Below are 21,042 nucleotides of genomic sequence, written 5' to 3' on the forward strand. Positions count from 1 at the left end.
TTTGTAGCATTTGTAGACTTAGAGAAAGCTTTTGACAATATTGACTGGAATACTCTCTTTCAATTTCTGAAGGTAGCAGGGATAAAATACAAATTTACAATTTGTACAGAAAGCAGATGGCAGTAATAAGAGTCGAGGGACATGAAAGGGTAGCATTGGTTGGGAAGGGAGTGAGACAGGGTTGTAGCCTCTTCCAGATGTTGTATATATTGAGCAAGCAATAAGGTAAACAAAAGAAAAATACAGAGTAGGTTTTGAAGTCCATGGAGAAGAAATAAAAACTTTAAGGTTTGTCGATGACATTGTAATTCGGTCAGAGACAGCAAAGGACTTGGAAGAGCAGTTGAACGGAAAGGATAGTATGTTGAAAGGAGGATGTAAGATGAACATCGACAAAAGCAAAACGAGGATAATAGCATGTAGTCGAATTATGTTGGCTGCTACTGAGGGAATTAGATTAGGAAATGAGACACTTAAAGTAGTAAAGAAGTTTTTCCATATGGGGAGCAAAATAACTGATGATAGTCTAAGTAGAGAGGATATAAAAAGTAGACTGGCAATGGCAAGGAAAGCGTTTCTGAAAAAGAGAAATTTGTTAACATCGAGTATAGATTTCAGTCTCAGGAAGTGGTTTCTGAAAGAATTTGTATGGAGTGTAGCCATGTATGGAAGTGAAACATGGACGATAAATAGTTTAGACAAGAAGAGAATTGAAGCTTTCGAAATGTGGTGCTACAGAAGAATGCTGAAGGTTAGATGGGTAGATCACATAACTAATGCGGAGGTACTGAATAGGATTGGGGAGAAGAGTAGTTTGTGGCACAACGTGACAAGAAGAAGTGATCGGTTGGTAGGACATGTTCTGAGGCATCAAGGGATCACCAATTTAGTATTTGAGTGCAGCGTGGAGGGTAAAAATCGTAGAGGGAGACCAAGAGATGTATACACTAAGCAGATTCAGAAGGATGTAGGCTGCAGTACGTACTGGGAGATGAAGAAGCTAGCACAGGATAGCGTAGCATGGAGAGCTGCATCAAATCAGTCTCAGGACTGAAGACTACCAGAACAAAATGCGGCTCACTGCGTGCCATCAGTTGCAAGAAACTGCATGCAGCGTAGTAACTGTGGCACATAACGAAAATAAATTCAGTCCTTTATCGAGCGAAGATATTACCCTGTAAGAATTGCAAAAATCAATTTTTTCTGCCAACTGGTTTCGAAAAAAATCAGTTAATAAGTATTTCATTTCGACCTGATCGCATTCTCTCAGCGCAGGCGCCAGAATTTGGCGAGTAGCCATAACAAAGCCAACATGAGCACGCCATGCAGAGAGCACATCCGTAGCAGCGAGAACGTTAAACACTGTCCCTGACCCGTCAGCCACCGAACAGATCATTATCGATGACCAGCGGTAATTTTTAGACATTCATGTCCAAATGTCTCTGAGCACTATGGGACTTAACATCTAAGGTCATCAGTCCCCTAGACATTTATGTCTAATGAGTGACAAATTACCCAAAGTACACTGAAGACCCAAAGAACCAACTGCGTAATATCGTTTACGGCCCCAAGCGAGCACACAGAAGTGCCACAACACAACGTGGCGTGGACTTGACTAATGTATGAAGTAGCGCTGATGGAAAATGAAACCATGACTTCCGCAGGGTTGTCCCTAAATCCGTAAGAATACAAGGTGTCTGAGGCCTTTTCTGAGCAGCACGCTGCAAGGCCTTCTAGATATGCTCAATATGTTCCTATCTGGGGATTCCGGTGACTATCGGAAGTGTTTGAACTCAGGAGAGTGTTCCTGTAGCCACTCTCTAACAATTACGGTCATGTCTGGTGTCGCATTGTCCTGCTGGAATTGCCCAAGTCCTTCTGGATGCACAATGGACATGAATGGATGCAGGTGATGAGACAGGATGCTTACGTACGTCTCACCTGTTAGAGTCGTATCTCTACGGTCCCATCACTCCAACTGCTCACTCCCTACACTGTTACAGAGCCTCCAGCAGCTTGAACAGTCCACTGCTGACATACAGGGTCCATGGATTCTTGAGGTTGTCTCCACACACGTATACGTCCATCCGCTGTATACAATTTGAAACGAGACTCGTCTGACCACGCAACATGTTTCCAGTCACCAGCAGTCCAATGTCGGTGTGGACGAGGCCATGCCAGGAGTAAAGCTTTGTTTAGTGCAGTCATCAAGGGTACACGAGTGGGCCTTCGGCTCCGAAAGCTCATATCGATGATGTTTCCTTGAATGGCCCACATGCTCACACTTTTTGAGGATCCAGCATTAAAATCTGCACCAATTTGTGGAAGGGTTGCACGTCTGTCGCGTTGAACGATTCTCTTCAGTCGTCTGCTGGATCTTTTTCCGACCACAGCGATGTCGGGGATGTGACGTTTTACTGGAGTCCTGATATTCGCGATACACTCGTAAAATGCTCGCACGGGAAAAATCCCCACTTCATCGCTACCTTGGACATGCTCTGTCGCACGGCTGGTGCGTTGACTATAGCACCACGTTCAAACTCACTGAAATCTTCATAACCTGCCATTGTAAAAGCGGCAACCTATCTAACAAGTGAGACAGACACGTCTTGTCTTATAGAAGCGTTGCTGACCACAGCGCCGTATTCTGCCTGTTTACGTACTATCTATGTACTTCAATACGCATGCCTATACCATTTCCTTTGGCGCTTCTGTGTATCTGTTAACGAATCCATCCGGTAAGTGAATCTGAAACAGCCGACAGACTAAAGGTAGGTTGACATGTAAAAGATTAAAAGTTGTTCTACATATTAAATATTTTGCTGTTCTTAGTTTAGTTTGCTAGTCATATGGAACTGCAGCACGCACAATGACACTCATTACAGCTCATTCTATTTCAAATGGAGCATTTAACAGTGACTTCAGGGTAGTACAGGCAAATATTGAGAAATTAGAAACGACTGACAAAAAAGACAAAGAGAGTGGTGGAATACAAAACAGGAAATAAGAAATTAAATAGAGAAATAGAAAGGGAGACGAGAAAAGATGAACGGACAGATATTACTGCAAAGAATGACGATATTCGTACAGGAGGAGCTTTCACAAAATACACAGAAGCAGTCACTGACCTATGAAGATGCTGTATGTGATAATGATGTGGATGAAAGAGTTGGCGAAACTGGTGAGAAGAACTCCAGCCACTATTAGGCAGCCCCCGCTGAAAGCCACTCGACGCGTACTGCATTTCTTCAGTAATGGACCCACTATAAGACCTGAAAAAATTTTACGTACATTTAAAAACTTCTTCTTAAGAAGCGTGCAAAATTGTCAGTTTTTGACGCAATTCATCAACTAAGTTGAAACAGTGAAGAATTCTGATTACAGTTCACAAGCAGTTTTGTAGAAAATGCTAATTTAGTATCGTCACTGGGCTCTTTCGTGCATTATGGCATTTATCCACAGACGTGTCGCTATCCTCACGGCAATACACGGGGTCAGAGGTCTAGCCGCGTCCGTTCTACTGGCGTCTGTTCGCACTACAAGAAGCAGTGTAGTCAAGCACCTTAACTATTAACCGTCTGCGACCTCGCTGGTACTTCAACTTTTTATGAATTTCTGTTTGGACTGTGTTATTATGGCAGTCGAAATTGTGACTTATCACTTCAGTTTCGTTCCTTACTCAAGTTAATCCCTCTATTTAGTCGTCAGCGACAACACAGTGGATCCTTGTGCGTGAGCGCAGTGTAACGGTTTAGTTATTATTTTATTTAGCCTGACCACTTTTGGGCTTTCAAGCTCTCGAACGTCTCTGGCCAATATATGGATACAGGGTCAGTCACCTAACGTTACCGCTGGATATATTTCGTAAACCACATCAAATACTGACAAATCTATTCCACAGACCGGACGTGAGGAGAGGGGCTAGTGTAATTGGTTAATACAAACCATAAAAAATGCACGTAGGTATGTTTTTTAACACAAACCTACGTTTTTTTAAATGGAACAACGTTAGTTTTGTTAGCACATCTGAACATATAGACAAATACGTAGTCAGTGCTGTTTGTTGCATTGTAAAATGTTAATTACATCCGGAGAAATTGTAACCTAAAGTTGACGCTTGAGTATCACTCCTCCGCTGTTCGATCGTGTGTATCGGAGAGCACCGAATTACGTAGGGATCCAAAGGAAACGGTGATGGACCTTTGGTACAGAAGAGACAGGAACAGCACATTACGTCCACATGCTAACACCTTTATATTGGTCTTTTTCACTGACTCATATGTACATTAACATGAGGGATGTGAGGTACACGTACACACGTGGAATAGAGTGTGTCCCGACATGTCAGGGCAATACATGTTCAATGTGGGGGCCATTATTTGCTGCACACAATTGCTATCTCTGGCGTAATGAATGTCGTACACGAAGCAGTACTTCTGGTGTAATGTCGCCGCAGGGTGCCACAATACGCTTTTTCAAATCCCCTGGGGTTGTAGGCACATCACGGTACACATTCTCCTTTAACGTACCCCACAGAAAGAAGTCCAGAGGTGTAAGATCAGGAGAACGGGCGGGCCAATTTATGTGTCCTCCACGTCCAATGAAACGTCCGTCGAACATCCTGTCAAGGGTCAGCCTAGTGTTAATTGCGGAATGTGCAGGTGCACCATGATGCTGATACCACATACGTCGACGCGTTTCCAGTGGGACATTTTCGTGCAACGTTGGCAGATCATTCTGTAGAAACGCGATGTATGTTGCAGCTGTTTGGGCCCCTGCAATGAAGTGAAGCCCAATGAGGTAGTCACCAATGATTCCGCATGATACATTTAAAGTCCACGGTCGCTGTCGCTCTACCTGTCTGAGCCAGCGAGGATTGTCCACGGACCAGTAATGCATTTTCCGTAGATTCACTGCCCCGTGGTTTGTGAAACCCGCTTAATCGGTAAACAGGTAGAACTGCAACGCATTCTCTGTTAATGCTCATTGACAGAATTGCACTCGATGATTAAAGTCATCACCATGTAATTGCTGATGTAGCGACACATGAAACGGGTGAAAGCGGTGACGATACAGTATGCGCATGACACTACTTTTACTCAGTCCACCGGCTCTCGCAATGTCCCGTGTACTCATGTGTGGGTTCATGGCAACAGCAGCTAACACACCAACTGCACCAGCTTCTCCTGTGACGGACCTGTTACGGACCCGTTTGCGTGCTACGACCATACCTGTTGCATACAGTTGGCGTTAGAAGTTTGGAATGTGCGGCACGTTGGATGCTCTCTGTCCGGGTACCGTTATGCATACACCCTGCAGGCTTCAGCTGCATTTCGTCGACACTCGCCATAGATGAGTATCATCTCCGCCTTTTCAGAGTTCGAATACGCCATGGTCACAGTTCCTACAATACTACACTATCACAGACGTCATGTCGTTTACGATATATATATATAACGCATTTCTTTTTATTGTATTCATCAAAAATTGTTGGTGAAAGTCTACGACTGTACAAACAATGTTTTGTATCTAAAATAACTTTTTCTGCTAGAAGTGACGATTTGTCGCCGGCCGCGGTGGTCTCGCGGTTCTAGGCGCACAGTCCGGAACCGTGCGACTGCTACGATCGCAGGTTCGAATCCTGCCTCGGCATGGATGTGTGTCATGTCAAAAAAAAATGTTTCAAATGTCTCTGAGCACTATGGGACCCAACTGCTGTGGTCATCAGTCCCCTAGAACTTAGAACTACTTAAACCTAACTAACCTAAGGACATCACACACATCCATGCCCGAGGCAGGATTCGAACCTGCGACCGTAGCAGTCGCACGGTTCCGGACTGCGCGCATAGAACAGCGAGACCACCGCGGTCGGCTGTGACGTCCTTAGGTTAGTTAGGTTTAAGTAGTTGTAAGTTCTAGGGGACTGATGACCACAGCAGTTGAGTCCCATAGTGCTCAGAGCCATTTGAACCATTTGACGAATTGTCTGTGATTTAATTCATGCACAACGTGATGCGGGAAATAAATCCAATTCTCAGATGTATCTTCCGTGCATTATGGCATTTATGCTTGATATTATTCTACTGCCTTTCTTCTAGTATATGAATTATTACTAGGGGATCTTTATATATAGTTCATGGTGAAATCGGACAACACAGACGTACTAAATATTGTTTACACGATTGTTTACACGATAAGGTACATACAGTAACCAACAGTCGCAAAGATATTGTACATCTGATCAATCTACAGAGTAAGTGTATTGGTTTTTACAGCAGAGGGCATTTTCTGTATCTGAATCATTGTTTTGTTATATATTAACTACAGATTATGTACGAAATATACCATCTGCACTAATGAAACGTATACATATTGTAGAGGGTCACGTGGTCAGAGTGACTAAGTTAGTTAAAGGTAGAAATTTTACGGCAATGAAGTTAGATGAAATGTGAAGAAATATTAGAAGCCAAAAGCCATGTATGTGTTACATTCTGTTGTGCAGCTCAGTGGTGTAATAGCGTGGTGCAAGTGGGTCGGCAGTGCTCCAAGTCAAGCAACACGAAGGAGAACACTGTGTAACCGAGCAGTGGAGGACGTGACAAGAAGCAGCTCGCTGCACGCCCTGGTGCCGACATCAAGGATGGTAGTTGCGTCAGTTACACCAGCTGAGCAACAACAAATTAGTCCACCGAACATTTAGGGGAGGAACAACAGCAAAAATCAGTGACAGAAAGCCGACTTTAAGAACCGACAGTGGGATCGTCAGCATCGACCATTGTGTGGTGTTGGAGTGATGCAGAGCCTGTATCACTCAGCTCGGTTATCGTGATAGCCACCGTCTGCATGTAGGTCTCGCCTAGGAGCCGCCAGAGTGACGCGCCGTTGCAGTCATCACCGCCACTAACATCGAACGCCGTCAGCAGGCAGCCACTTTTAATGGGATTCATCGTCTGTGGTGCGTTGTTGTAACGCACTGTCGCCATGTTGCTGGGACTGGTGCTTCCACAAGCACTGTGACCGGGGCTGTAGCCTGGGACCCTGGACCGCCGACGCCTGACAGGCGCCGGGTATGGTCGCTGAGACATGGCACTGAAATCTCCCAGTGCAGCCGCCGCCATGCTCCCCATCCCCTATCACAACGGAGGCCCGTAGCACGGGAATCCAGCTGCCGCGTTACGAACCAGCATGACCGTAGGGCCGCTGCCGGGGCAGCGGGTTCCTGTTCCGCCAGCGCATCTACAGTCACAGCAGCGAGCCCCGCACATGTGAGCGTCCGCCGGCCACCTTCGTCACCGTCGAGAATATTACGAGCGGAAGAAAACCACGTCAAGAGGGCCGACAACCAGTGCATTACAGTCGATCAATAAATGATGTCATACTGTCAACAGGAGCCATCCAAGGATACACCCCCACCATCCCCTTCCTCACGCGCAGCAGTGAACCCATGTAAGAATCCGGTCACTGGCAGTGGAGCCGTGTGCCTGTTTACACTGGTGTCCGGAAGACTGCTGAGGCATCGTGGAGGACGGGCCTCATGGAGTTAGTAGTATGGAGCACGTACAGCAACGTTGTACCACGCGGCAAAGGAAGTAAATGCCGATTTCAGTTATGTTGGTTTGAAGCCTGTTCGGTTGTCTCTTTTCCTATGCTTTGCCTCGATCATTTTTGTATTCCTTGGTCACACTTTTCTCTTGATGGAATTGTAGTCATAGCAAAGGAACTTTCAGCTGCTGAGGTTACTGAGAAAATTAGGGGTCAGACAGATAAATTAGAGACAGAGGTAAATGATCTCAGACTAGCAGAGAGGGAACAGTCACATTTCAACCCCCAACCCTGAATGGCACTGCTGCGTAATTGATTATCCCGGTTTCAGGGACACAGGGGGAATACGTTTTTACCATTGTTTGACAATTTTGCTACAGTGGCCAAAAGGGGGGGGGGGGAGGAAGGAGCATTTAATAAGTGTTGCTAGATTGAATTTCCAGGAGATGCTAGAGCACATGCTATGTGTAATGAGAATCTGAGGAAGGCTAAACCATTTGAAGATTTTCGGTAAGGGTTAATAGAAAGATATCGGAAAAAGAACATGGTTAGATACTGTCGAGAACAGTTTACTAGGATTTTTCGTAAGCAGGATGTCTCGATTGAAAATTCTGCTGGCCATATTCGTAAAATCAATGTAAGTAGCAATGAGTTCGTGGATGACAATAGGTTAGCTCGATAATTTTGTGGAAAGCACAGGAGAGGCCTCTTGACGCATTTTTGAGGGAGTTACAACCAGAAATGCGAAGAAAGGTTCCGTCGCAATTTCCTAAGTACTTGAATGATGCAGTGGATATTATATTATCAGTAGAGGAAACTGAGTTATTGTCTAGATCACATAAACGCTGGATGGTGTTTAATATAGACATAAATTGTTTTCGGTGTGGACGAAGGGGTAATGTACAAAGAAATTGCCGACAGCAACGCTGCAGATGTTGTTAGAAATTTCGTCACTCGGATTGGCAATGCCATAACAAATATCAGCTACACTGGAAGTTTCAGTCGCAGGGTAGCTTTATAGACAGCAGTTAAACGGCGCAGGGAGCAGAGTGTCCACTGTGAGACGCCACCACTGAAAGTTAGCGCATGAACGAAAGCAGTGGCAGACCTTTTTTTCTGACCGGCTATGTGAGGGACAAAGTAAGTAACATAATGTTGGATACCCGTTCTCAGGTAATGGTTCCAAGTAATTGAGCATTTTCGCCAACTGGACGTTAAGTGGCGTAGTGTGAGGGCGTGTAAATTTACTCAGTTTTGGAGTGCTGAATTTCCGAGCGGTAGAGGTTAACGTCCAAGTGGATGCAGAAGTTCTCCCCATGGTTCGCGGTAGATATGACGCTATTCTTGGACTCGATTTCCCGGTTGCTCATCGCGTCGTAATTGACCTGGAGCGGCGTACGGTAGAACTGGGTGGAACTTTGTTTCAGCTGGGCACTGCAGCCGGAATACCTCCACTGTCGCAAGGTTCGCCCCATGGCCAAGAGAAACAGACTAAAATGCGCACAAGATTCCTTATGGTCAGTTCCTGGAATCGTATACCGAAAGGTACACGAAAGTTAGTCTGGGTTGATGTCGGTACTTTCCTGCCAGTGAACTCGGTGTGTGTCGTTGAACCTTTGGCGGATAACGAAGTACTAGATGCAGTTAGTTGTTTTTTGTGATGTAGCGTGTCCTACGTTCGGGAGGTACACGGTGTGAGGGTTGCGCATGGCAGTATTGATAATTTTGGCCTTGAGGAAGTAAAGTTGTCACAGGGTAACCCGGTTGCGAAAGTAGAGGTGTTACGTGAGGACGAATCTTACAGCAAGTTACACAATGCCGAAAGCGTCTGTCAACTGGTCAGCGCTAAGGAGTAATGTAGTGCATCTTGAAGTGGAACACTAGTGGAAAATCTGTTGAGTGAGTATGCGGTATTATTTAATCCGTCGGTGGGTCCATTAATCGCAACACCGCTTGTTCAGCATGAAATTTCTGCTGGAAGTGAAGCACCCAAACTACAAACGACCGTACAGAGTTACAAGGCGTTTACAGCTGTTATGAAGACTTTAGAGATCAGATGTTTAGAATTGCATCATAGAACCTAGCCGTAGTACCTAGTCTGCTCCCATGGTAATTATTAGCAAAAGTCACAACACGGTGGTAGAGCATATCATTTCTGTTATGACTATAAGTTCGTTGTGTTGTTGAATATGTATCCTTTGCCTGATATAAGAGACAGATTGAACAACTTAAGTCAGCGTTGGTACTTCACAACACTGGATTGGAGTAGTTGCTACCACCAGTTGGAAGAAATGCCAGAGGGACGATCAAACACTGCCTTCTCAGTGCCGACTGGACACTTTCACTTTTGCTCCAAGCGTTTTGGACTTTATAGGCTCTCGCAACCTTTCAGCGTATGTTGGATAGTGTTTTGCACGAATTAAAACCAAAACAGTCCATGTTGTACCTGGACAACTTAATTTTATATTCAAAGGTTATTGCTGAGGTTGTGGAGGTGTTGCGTGAAGTGTTTGATCGTCTGCGCACAGTACCGTTAACGTTGAGTTTACAGGAATGTCATTCTGTATTGCAAGTAGTTCGATGTTCGGGTTACATTATAGGGCAGGATGAAATTCGTATTAAGCTAGTTGAGGCCATTAAAAATTTTCCAACACCCAACAAGGTAAAGGAATTGCAATCTTATTTGGGACTCGCGAATTTTTACTGTAGTTATGTTCCAAAATTTGCAGAAGTGGCAAGACCTTTCACTCAGTTGCTATGAAAACGAGTGAGGTTTCATTGCACAGCTGAGTGTGAGGTGGCGTTCCTGAATTTAGAAGATCTGTTAACATGCTCTCCTGTTTTGTTCAATATGGATTTTGAAAAACCGTTAATTCTTTCTTGTAATTCGAGAAATTTTGAGCTAGGAGTTTTCTTGATTCAGGAAGTAGATGGACATGAGCACGCTATTGCATACACTTCACGGCAGCTCAATAATGCTGGACCAAATTATTCCATTACAGAGAAGGAAATGCTCACAGCTATTTTAGGAACTGGGTACCTTCGTTATTACCTGAATAGTAGAAGACTTAACATGATGAGTGATCAGCACTTTAATGGCTTTTAGAACTTAAAGATCCAATGAGTAGATTGTTGAGATGGGCTGTATGATTACAAGGTAGTAGACCACATGGGAATTTCGCACATTAACTTAGATGAACTCAGCCGTAAGACACATGCTTTGGAATGCACAGGCATTAATGTAAGTTAATGGAGGGCAGCACAAAGTGTTGACTGCACTGTCAGCTGTTTGCTAAACAACAGCAGTTCTCCACAGGGGATGGAGTATTGCATCGGACGACAAGAAATGGACAACAGTTAGTGGTATGGCAGATCTTGAGTAATGAAATGTTGTGGCAAGCCTATTATTCGATTTTAGCAGGACATTTGAGTTGAAGGGAATGGAGAGAAGGATAACGTAGACTCAGTGGTGATGACGCATAGATAGGAAGTGAACCGTTATGTAAAAAATTTGTTCTGTTTGCAGAGTTTGACCACCAGCAAGTTAAACTAAAGAGGTTACCAAAAGCTGATAACCCTTCCAAATGGTAGGGTTGGACATCCTAGACCACTGGCACAAACTCCAGCAGAGAATCATTAGGTATTACGCGTTATTGCCCTAGATGAAGTAATTTTTGAACTCAAGACGCCTTAGCCCTTTGAATTTTGCAAATCCCCACCACAAGGAGACATAAGGAGACATTTTATCATTAAAGGATTTCGCTAGGAGTGTGAAACTTATCTCAAGCCGAGTACAAAAAATGAATACGAAGGCTTTACAGAAGAAGGATATGGTGTAAGAACCATGTGGGTTAATGTCAATGTTACCGAATCCTTGTGTGCCGAAGGGGAAAAGGAAGAAGTTTGTGTCATGGTACAGTGGCCCTTACCAGGTAATAGAGATGATGTCGCTAGTTAATGTTAAACTGCAGCTCCCCAGCCGCCCTCGACAGTCCACATAAGCCGAATTAGGACATTTAAGGGGGATGTGAACAAGTTGCCTCATTTGACCCCACATTCTGTGGGTGGGGCGTGAGGAGGAGGAGGAGGAGGGGGGGATTATGGACGAGGAGGATGAAAAGAAAAAGCAAAGGGAAAGAAACAGGATAATATGGCAAATCATTGGTGTATATTAAGACCTATTGCAGGGCTCTGTGGACAATCTGTAGCACCATCTCTGTTGACTCTTTTTCCTCGCCTTTATCCATTGTTCTACATCGTCAGCATTTTCATATGGGTTGTGGCATTGCCGTGTGTAGGTGTTGGCCGGATGCCTTTCTGGCGCCATTATCTCCGTTGACTATATATAAAATATCTTTGTGATGGTTCTTGCACTTTTCTCTTTTGCAACGTGTACAGTGCACTGTAAATTGTGAGACTGATGTTTAAAAGGTGTGAGTTTCTGCTTAACACGACTGCAAGAAAGCTGTAAGTAAGAATTGTTGGTTTTCCAGATTCATCATTAGTTATTAATAAAGATCTGTAATTATTCATGAACAGATTAATGCAGCAAGCCACATGTCAACATGCATAACAGCATAAAACGCGAGGAACACCCTTGAAATGAAAATCACTTCCCCAAACGCGTCTTCCAATAAATAAATGAAAGCAAATCGTTACATGTGACAAGGAGCAACAAAAGTTATTTTGTAACAGACGCTCACAAAGCCTAAAACTATCACAAAACATTGTTGGTCGTCTTCTCGGGTTTGCTGCAGGATGCTAAGATCATCATGATTCGATATTTTGTCGATCTATTTGCGTAGGTGCATAGGGAGGAGCATACAGAGGGTGGACAAAAGTATGGAAATGCGGCGAGAAATACATTCTTGAACATAAATATAAATGCTGGACAAGCCTGCAGGTTTGCGCTGTACTATTTGATCACGGACTGCACCTGTCAAAATTTCTCAACCATCACTATCAGAACAGTGTTCTGTGTAGTTTTCAGAGCATAATATCGGAGCTACGTGAATTCGAAGGTGGCCAAATATTTGGTGTTCGTGTTATGGGTACTTCCGCTACCAAGGTAGCAAGAGTATTTGATATTTCAAGAGGCACCATATCGATAATTCATACCACGTACTAGGAAAGCAGACAAACATCATATGCTAAGTCACAATGCAGATGAAACTTTGTGAAATGCTTGTGACTGACGGTCCTTGAAGACGATTGTGACGATAGCTGCAAAAATCACTGTAGAACTGAATGTATCTGTGAATGATGGTTTGCGACTTAGGAAGCCTGCCATTTACGACATTTCGTGTCATTGTGGGAGTATTTACACAACCGTCACATTCGCAAAGTTGGGGACAGGTACGTGAAACACCGCCGTCACACGAGGCTATAAAGCCCTGATAAATTGTTTACACAAGAGATACGGGATAAAATTTGATGGCTCTCTAATAGCTACGGAAATTTCGTTTTTTTACAACAGTGATTATGAAGAAGTAATTGAAATTAGGTTTTTGTGCACTCTGGTTAATAAAGACACGGGTTTTCCTTCTAGTAGGACGTGGAAATCTGTACTATCTCGCATCAAAACACAACGTTGGCGCCGGTGTCCTGCTAGGGCTGGCTCCAGCAGCCCAATTTTGTGGAATAACTGCGATAGGCGGTGCATGCGCCGTGTACGGTACGGAGGCCAATATATGGGACGTCGATTTGTAGCCTTAGCATCTTTTTCCAGCGTGACTCAGCAGCAGCTTTCTCCTGAAAATGGTGAACAGGTGGACCGCTGAAATATCGACTCGTTCTCATTTTGGGATCCGGCACCCAACCCGAGGAGACAATCAAGAATTATTACGCAGGGAAACCTACTCAGTCACACTGATTCATACTAATTTCACTCTTACAATACACAATCGCTCAAAACTTTGGCAAGTAAGGTGATCGATGAACTGGATTTGTGTGCTGTACTCGTTTAAAGTTCGCGTCCGATCTCCACTGACATCTGCCTGTTTGGTGCAATGAAGGACGGCATTGAGGACAATGCTTTTATAACAGGTAACGGAGACCAGGAGGAAGTGACTACAAAAAGTGGATAGCATATCACACCCGAGAACTTCCGGAAAGTGGAATCGCGAGCTCGGATGTACGACGGCACAAATGTTTCAGATGGGTGACAACCATTTATAGAGGGAGAAGTACTGGGATCATACTCGCAATTTGTGTGATCTAAGTCAGCTTATTAGGTAATTATTAGTACTTTTGTATAGTATCTGGTACAGAATTTCTATAGAAAGGGCATCATTTGCCACATATACCACGCCTGCTTTCCGTCCGCCAAGATTAGTGGAAAAATAGAAATGAGCGTTTGGCTTCCATCCGCCTTATTACATTCGCCGCCACATTGGACGACCTGCGCGCCGGATGCGGATGAAATGATGATGAAGACAGAACAACACCCAGTCCCTGAGCGGAGAAAATACCCAGCCGGGAACCGGTCCCGGGCCCATAAGACGACAATCCGTCACGTTGACCTCTCACCTATCGGAGCTGACCCCTAGGAGAAGTAATAATCACTGTCGATTTAATTTCGCTTATACTAAACTATTTCATTCATTCTGTTATCGCGTTGCGAAAATTTCACATAAATACTTGAGCAAGATAATTAATTAATTTACAGTTTTAACTTAAGGCGTGTCTTAATTTTTACTACACTTAACAGATAGTCTGCTCTCGTGGCTGTTGGCAGGTAAATTTCCTAAGAAAAGTGAGACGATGAACTCTCCTCCCATAAAACAATAAATATGAACCGCCAGCCTTAATTCTGAGCTTTATATGGGATGCTGAAATATCACAAATAAGAATCGAATTTCTAAGCAATTCGAACTATTCAGTTTTTTGCTTATTATCAGTAAGTAACGCATGACACACACAGACTAACACTTCGTAGTACTGTATTGAAAGAAACCCGAAATGTTAAAATCCAAAACGAAACAGCAGCCTTAATTTGGAGCTTCATGTGGGACGCGGGAATATCACAAATAAGAAACGAATTTCTAAGCAATTTATTTAACGCTCATAATCGTATGTGCTGATATCATTTCGTGAATCCATTGTTTCAGTGAATGACTTAAGCGTCAGTAAAGTATCTTGGAGATAATCAGAGTCCAACGCGTCAACTATATTTTTCCCTTTCAAAATGTCTTCTGTGTTGCCAAGAATATGAAATTTTTAAGATTAGGCTTGCCATACCTGCAGAATAAACAGTTTTAAGAAAAGATTACTCCATTCCATAACCACTCAATATGAAAAATGTTCATACAGCGTATTTCGACATTTTTACCGCATTCAGACAAACACGGCCGGAAAGAAATTAGTACAACTGGAAAGATGACGTGGATTTTGATCCCATGACGGCATGCGCCACCTGTGAGATAGCATATGTACGGATAATGGTTTCAATGTAGTCCACCAACAAATAGCGTAGAGGAATAGCTTCCAGAGTACCGTCTGTATGTATTCTTTAATAGGGAATGCTGACAGCCACAAGATTCAGTGTGCTGCAGATGTGAAGCAAGCAGGCAACCATGTCACAGAAACGCTCTCGTGCCTCTTACAGCCAACTGAGCGAGTTTGAAAGGTGTCAAATTATGGCCGTCCGCGTGGCAGGATGGTCCATTCGGAGAACTTCGGCACAACGTGGACGTGCTGCGTCAGTTGTGCGACGATGCAGTTGTCAGTGGTCACGTCAACATTCTCACACCCATAGACGAGGTTCTGGACGTCCACGTACCACAGACGCCGCCAGGATCGTCGTATTGTAAGGGCAGCAGTGGCTGATCGTACAGCTGCCACACCACAGGTAAGAGGGGTTGTGAGCCCAGACGTGTGAACACGAGCTGTTGTGAGCCGGTTATTCGCAGTGGTACAATGGGCACACACACCTCTATCCCGTCTTCCACGCACACCGCAACATCGACCTGCAAGGCTGGATTGGTGCCGTCAGAGGATCGCTTGGATGATGGCGTTCACCGATGACTCTGTTAGGCGCAAATGCCACAAGGAGCCTAGTGTGCGCTATCTTTTAAGGTTCACTCTTCCGAGACACACTGGGTCCACCCCAGGTCTTATGGTCTGGGGCGTGATAAACTACAGCTCTCCTTCACCCTTGGTGTTTCTGGATGGGACACTAATCAACGTTCGGCTAGTGCACAATGTTATTGGTTCAAATGGCTCTGAGCACTATGGGACTTAACATCTGAGGTCATCAGTCCCCTAGAACTTAGAACTACTTAAACCTAACTAACCTAAGGACATCAAACACATCCTTGCTCTCGGCAGGATTCGAACCTGCGACCGTAGCGGTCGCGCGGTTCCAGACTGACGCGCCTAGAACCGCTCGGCCACTTCGGCTGGCCAGAATGTTATTAGTCCAGTTCTTTTGCCGTTGTTGCAACAGTAAGGTGATGTGTTGTTCCACCAGGATAATGCTCACCCACACACTGTTCATGAAACTAAACGTGCTCTTCACGATGTACGGCAACTCCTCTGGCCAGCAACGTCTCCGGATTGGTCTCCAACCAGCACATGTGGCATATGATGGGACGAGAAGTTACTCTAGCGACTCGTCAACCAACAACTCTTACTGAACTATGTGAGCAGGTCGATCAGGTATGGAATAACTTATCCCAGGACAGTACTCACCATCTGTGCACTCGACTTGATGCCAGAGTTAGCACCTGCATTGCCACCTGTGGAGAATACACCGCATACTAAAATGGGTGTTTCGGCATGGGTCGATACCAGGGACTTCACAACCGCTTGTGCTATTGATCTGTAAATGTAATCATTTCATGTATTCCATACGCTCTGTTAAAACAATAAATGTTGAGTGAATTGTAAACCTCTGGCAGTGTGTGTGTCCTACATCCTTCGGTTTGGTGTGTGGAAGAAATTATTATGTGTTACAGAGGCAGAACATACTTAAAAGAGCTGAGGTACAGGACATGGCATTTTTTTCCTGGCTTGCGCAACGTACCCTTACAGCCATCGCATCAATAGAAATGTTACATATCAGCTGGTTTTGACTGTTCACAATATACGTAAGTTAAGTTGTGCCACGGTACGAATTTACATAAGCTTAACAAAGGACAGATTGCGATTTTTGCCTCCACAGTATAACGGAACAAGTAAATATGGTATTATTTAAGTACTAAATAAAACCTCTGTACTTATGGCCAAAAAGGCATTATACAAAAATGCACCAAGGTGTTTCTGGTTGTGCGAAATTAATTGCTTTAATTCTTTAAGACATAAATATTTTACATATAGAACATTATTATCAGTTCCTGCTTGTAACGTATATGTGTCTCGCTCTTGCCATTACATACTTTTCATAATCGTCAGACATATACTATTCACTTATTTTTTACCTATTATTTGTGGTTATACAGTAACAGTTTATTTAACAACGAGTTTCATTTGAAAGTTTGATGAGGTCAGCAGGACGTAAAGTGTTGCATAGAATGCTGTCGCAAGGAAGGGCCGTAGAAGTATGACTGCGATTATTTATCTGAAACCATCATAAAATAATCTAACTGGAGATGTTATGGTGTAACTAAGAAGTACATCTGCCCTCGACCAATGAATGTACTCTGAATGGTGACTGCCCTGTATGTTTTCTTTGTCAATTATATGTGTCGGGATTAGGAAGCGAAGACAATAAGTATGCAGAGACAACATTGATTATGTTGCGCGATGGTCAGCAGTACAAACTTGAAGTAGCTGAGAGAGATCATAGTATCCTGCTGGATCACACAAAAGTGTCCATCATGTAACTTAATAACTATATTGGTTTCTTAAAGTCTGCAATTACTACTATTGTTGTTATCAATCACTGTACATGTTGGTAAGTATCCTCATAATAATTCAGATATGAACTGCAGGAATGCATAGAAATTGTGCTGCCTCTTTCCCCTGATAGCTTCTCTGGGTTCTGCAATGCCTCAGTCAATCGCTGTCTATTCACGGTATGGTAGAGTTCCAGAAAACCGCACAGAATATCCTCTTCGTCATTTTGAAAAGTATTTGTCGCGGTTTTCAGTGGTGATAAGCCTCGTAGAAAACAAGCAACGCCATTCTACGGATCGATTCTTTGTTTCCAGACGTCAAACATACCATGCATGTTATCTCCGGTCACGATATCCGATGCAGACGAGTCTTTAAGGGCTTTGTAAGCCTCAGGCAGGTTTTCACATGTCTTTCTGTCCATCCCATTGTCCCATTCAGGCGACTTCTCAAACGCTGACCTAATTTCAACGTTTCATTATTTTCTACATGACAGAGAGAAAAGTCTTGGTTGTGCATCAAGCTCACGGTATTTGACATGGCTGCAGCCACGAATAAACTTATACACTTGCTGGCTCTTCCTGTCAGTGGTCGCACCCGAAGATGTTCCACTGCGCTACACTTCTTCATTTCTGGAATACCAGTAAATATCTTCAGTGTATATTCCTTTTTTAATGGCTACATCACAAAACGCGTGATATTGGGCAGCTTGCCATGCTTATTCAGCAATAACCCAATGACAAAGCATTAATTGTTCAAAAAAGCCAAATATTCACCAGTAAGTGGTGAGAATTATTCTGAAAGAACTGCGTAAAGAAATTCACACGTATAACAGCTGAATTTCGAAGATCATAGATTTGGTAATTTGTAATTTCAAGAATTTTGTATTTAAGTATCGCCTTTGGGATGGATAGTCTGCAGACGTTGTCGGCAAGTAAGATCTGCAGCAGTGTTTGAAGCTGGTAATATACTCACCAGAGAACTGCATGACAGCCATCATGGTGTTCATGACGACGGCAGCGCTGGTCGTGTTAAGGCCCAGGGACAGCATCTTGTCACCAAAGAGCAGGCTGAATATGGAGACGAGGCACTGGCCGGTCATCTGGTGTGGAACATAGAAAACACGGTGATGCTGAGAGTGACAATGATGTACATTACAAAAGGTGAGATAGATAAGGGTAGCCAGGCAGGGACTATAAAAATGAAAACTGCAAGTGTAAGAACCTGACTGGGAGAATTGACAACTAGCAGCAGAGTTTAGTCTCTTGCGTAATGCTCATTTTTGGTTATCTATGCATTGGCATTATGAAAACTCAAATATAACTTACGTATTACTTTACACCAACTTGAATAAGATAAAAAATTTATTCGAAATTAATTAGCTGAACACGATGTTCTTGACACCAGCTGTGTTACGTATATGCTGCATCTACTACGCAACGGAGACATACGAAATTTTGGTGCTGGAGCGTGACTCGGTCCCGTATTTCCGACTTATTACAAGCAGTCACCTTAACAACTTCGGCTTATCGGTGCACGCACCCTGGACCGTACGTCGTAGTGTCTACATCTTTGTATTGTAGTCCATTGAATTTTATATGTCGCTAGTGGGTATTAGATCTAAACCCAATGGAGCTAATGTCAAGAAATTCGCATTCAGAGAATTAATTTCGATGTGTTTCGTACGGTTGTGGATCTTCAACGCTGTATGTCCTTTCAGACGTGCATGTAACCAAAAATTAGTTCACATTTCCTAACAGTTCACTTTAAGCTCTATTCCTGCTCATTTTATAACTCACAATGGATTCTGTTTTATATAACCGAAAGTGCGTTTGTATTTATTTACTTATTGTTCCGTGGAACCAAATTAAGGAGAAGTCTCGATGGTCATGGAACGAGTCAATACATGAAATTATAACACGATAGTAGAAACAGATCAAATGAAATATAAGAAACGTATTGAGGCGACAATTAGTAAGTTTAAATAAGGAAAATCAACAATGTAATACTGGAATTTGCTTAATTTTTCAGCTCTTCCAGGAGCTCCTCGACAGATTAGAAGGAGTGAGTCATGAAGAAACTCTTCAGTTTAGACATAAAAGTGGGCTACTGCTACGATTTTTGAGTTCTTGAGGTAGCTTATTGAAAATGGATGCAGCAGAATACTGCACTCCTTTCTGCACAAGAGTCAAGGAAGTGCATTCCACATGCAGATTTGATTTCTGCCCAGTATTAACTGAGTGAAAGCTGCTAACTCTTGGGAATTAGCGAATATTGCTAACAACAAACGACATTAAAGAAAATTTATGCTTTGAGGGCAATATCCGAATTCCCAGACTATTGAATAGGGGTCGACAAGAGGTTCTCGAACATACCCCAAACATAGCTCGAACACCCCGTTTTTGAGCCAAAAATACCCTTTTTGGATCAGAAGAATTATCCCAAAAATAATACCTCATGACATAAGCGTATGAAAATATGCGAAGTAGACTACTTTTCGTGTTGAACTGTCACTTATTTCAGATACTGTTCTAATGGTAAATAAAGCAGCATTTAATTTCTGAACAAGACCGTGAACATGGGCTTTCCACAAGAGCTTACTCTCTATCCGAACGACTAGGAAATTGAACTGTTCTGTCTCGCTTATAATATGCCCATTCTGTCTGAACAAAATATCGGTTCTTGTTGAATTGCGAGTTATAAACTGTAAAAACTGAGTCTTGCAAGCTGGTGTCTTCAGCAAACAGAAATATTTTTGAATCACCTGTAATACTAGAAGGCATATCATTTATATAAATAAGAAACAGCAGTGGCACCAGCACCAACCCTTGCGGAATGCCCCACTTAACAGTGCCCCATTAGGACTGAACGTCACTACCACTCTCAATATTGCGGAGAATTACCTTCTGCTTTCTGTTCTTAAAGTAAGAGGCGAGCCAATGTAAGCTACTCCCCTTACTCCAGAATAGTCCAATTTCTGCAGTAATATTTTGTTGTCAACACAGTCAAAAGCCTTCGTTAAATCAAGGAAAACACCTAGCGTTCGCAACCTTTTATTTAATCCGCCCAAAACCTCACAGAGAAAAGGGAATATAGCATTTTCAGTTGTTAAACCATTTCTAGAACTAAACTGTACATTTGACAGCAAATTATGTGAATTTAAATGCTCCAGTAACCTTGATTATAAAACCGTCTCGATAACTTTAGCAAACACCGATGGCATAGAAATAGGTCTATATTTGTCAACATTACCCCTGTCTCCCTTTTGATAAAGTGGCTTCGGTGTAATATCACAAGCTGTGATAACTCCATGGTGCCCGAAATACCAGTCCAGCCACAGAACTGTTTAACGGGTTGTGAGCAACTCACTACGAGTTTCTTGTTGAATATAAGGAGATGAGTCATATTAAAATCTACTTCCGTTCTTGGGAAGCCGCTGTACATATGGTGAGTGGAGACGTGTTTGTACTGTAACAGTGTATCCGAATCATCCCTTCCACTAGCTCTTTGCTGATTTTTTGCGGCTGCTGCTTGGAAAGGAAGAGCATTGCTATGTGTAAATCGAAGCGAGACGAATGTTAGAAGTAAAATGTTTCCCGTGTTAGAACATGGGTTACCCGAATGTTTAAGCTTCTCTATGGTACATAAGATCTTTCTCGAATCCCT

The 21,042-nt window shown here is 43.3% G+C and overlaps 1 protein-coding gene across 1 annotated transcript in view; it reads right to left on the reverse strand.

Annotated features, from left to right (window-relative positions):
- Positions 1 to 18,478, reverse strand: part of LOC126273266 (monocarboxylate transporter 1-like) — a 59,774-nt gene extending 41,296 nt beyond the window's left edge. Inside the window, exons 1-2 of the mRNA XM_049976810.1 lie at positions 18,352 to 18,478; positions 3,129 to 3,272 (exon numbers count right to left, since the gene is read on the reverse strand). Coding sequence (XP_049832767.1) covers positions 3,129 to 3,272; positions 18,352 to 18,478 — 271 coding nt within the window. The remainder of the gene's footprint in view (positions 1 to 3,128; positions 3,273 to 18,351) is intronic.
- Between the last annotated feature and the right edge of the window lie 2,564 nt (positions 18,479 to 21,042).

The sequence above is a fragment of the Schistocerca gregaria genome, chromosome 5 (genome assembly GCF_023897955.1).
Source record: "Schistocerca gregaria isolate iqSchGreg1 chromosome 5, iqSchGreg1.2, whole genome shotgun sequence".
In the NCBI taxonomy this organism is placed as follows: domain Eukaryota; kingdom Metazoa; phylum Arthropoda; class Insecta; order Orthoptera; family Acrididae; genus Schistocerca; species Schistocerca gregaria.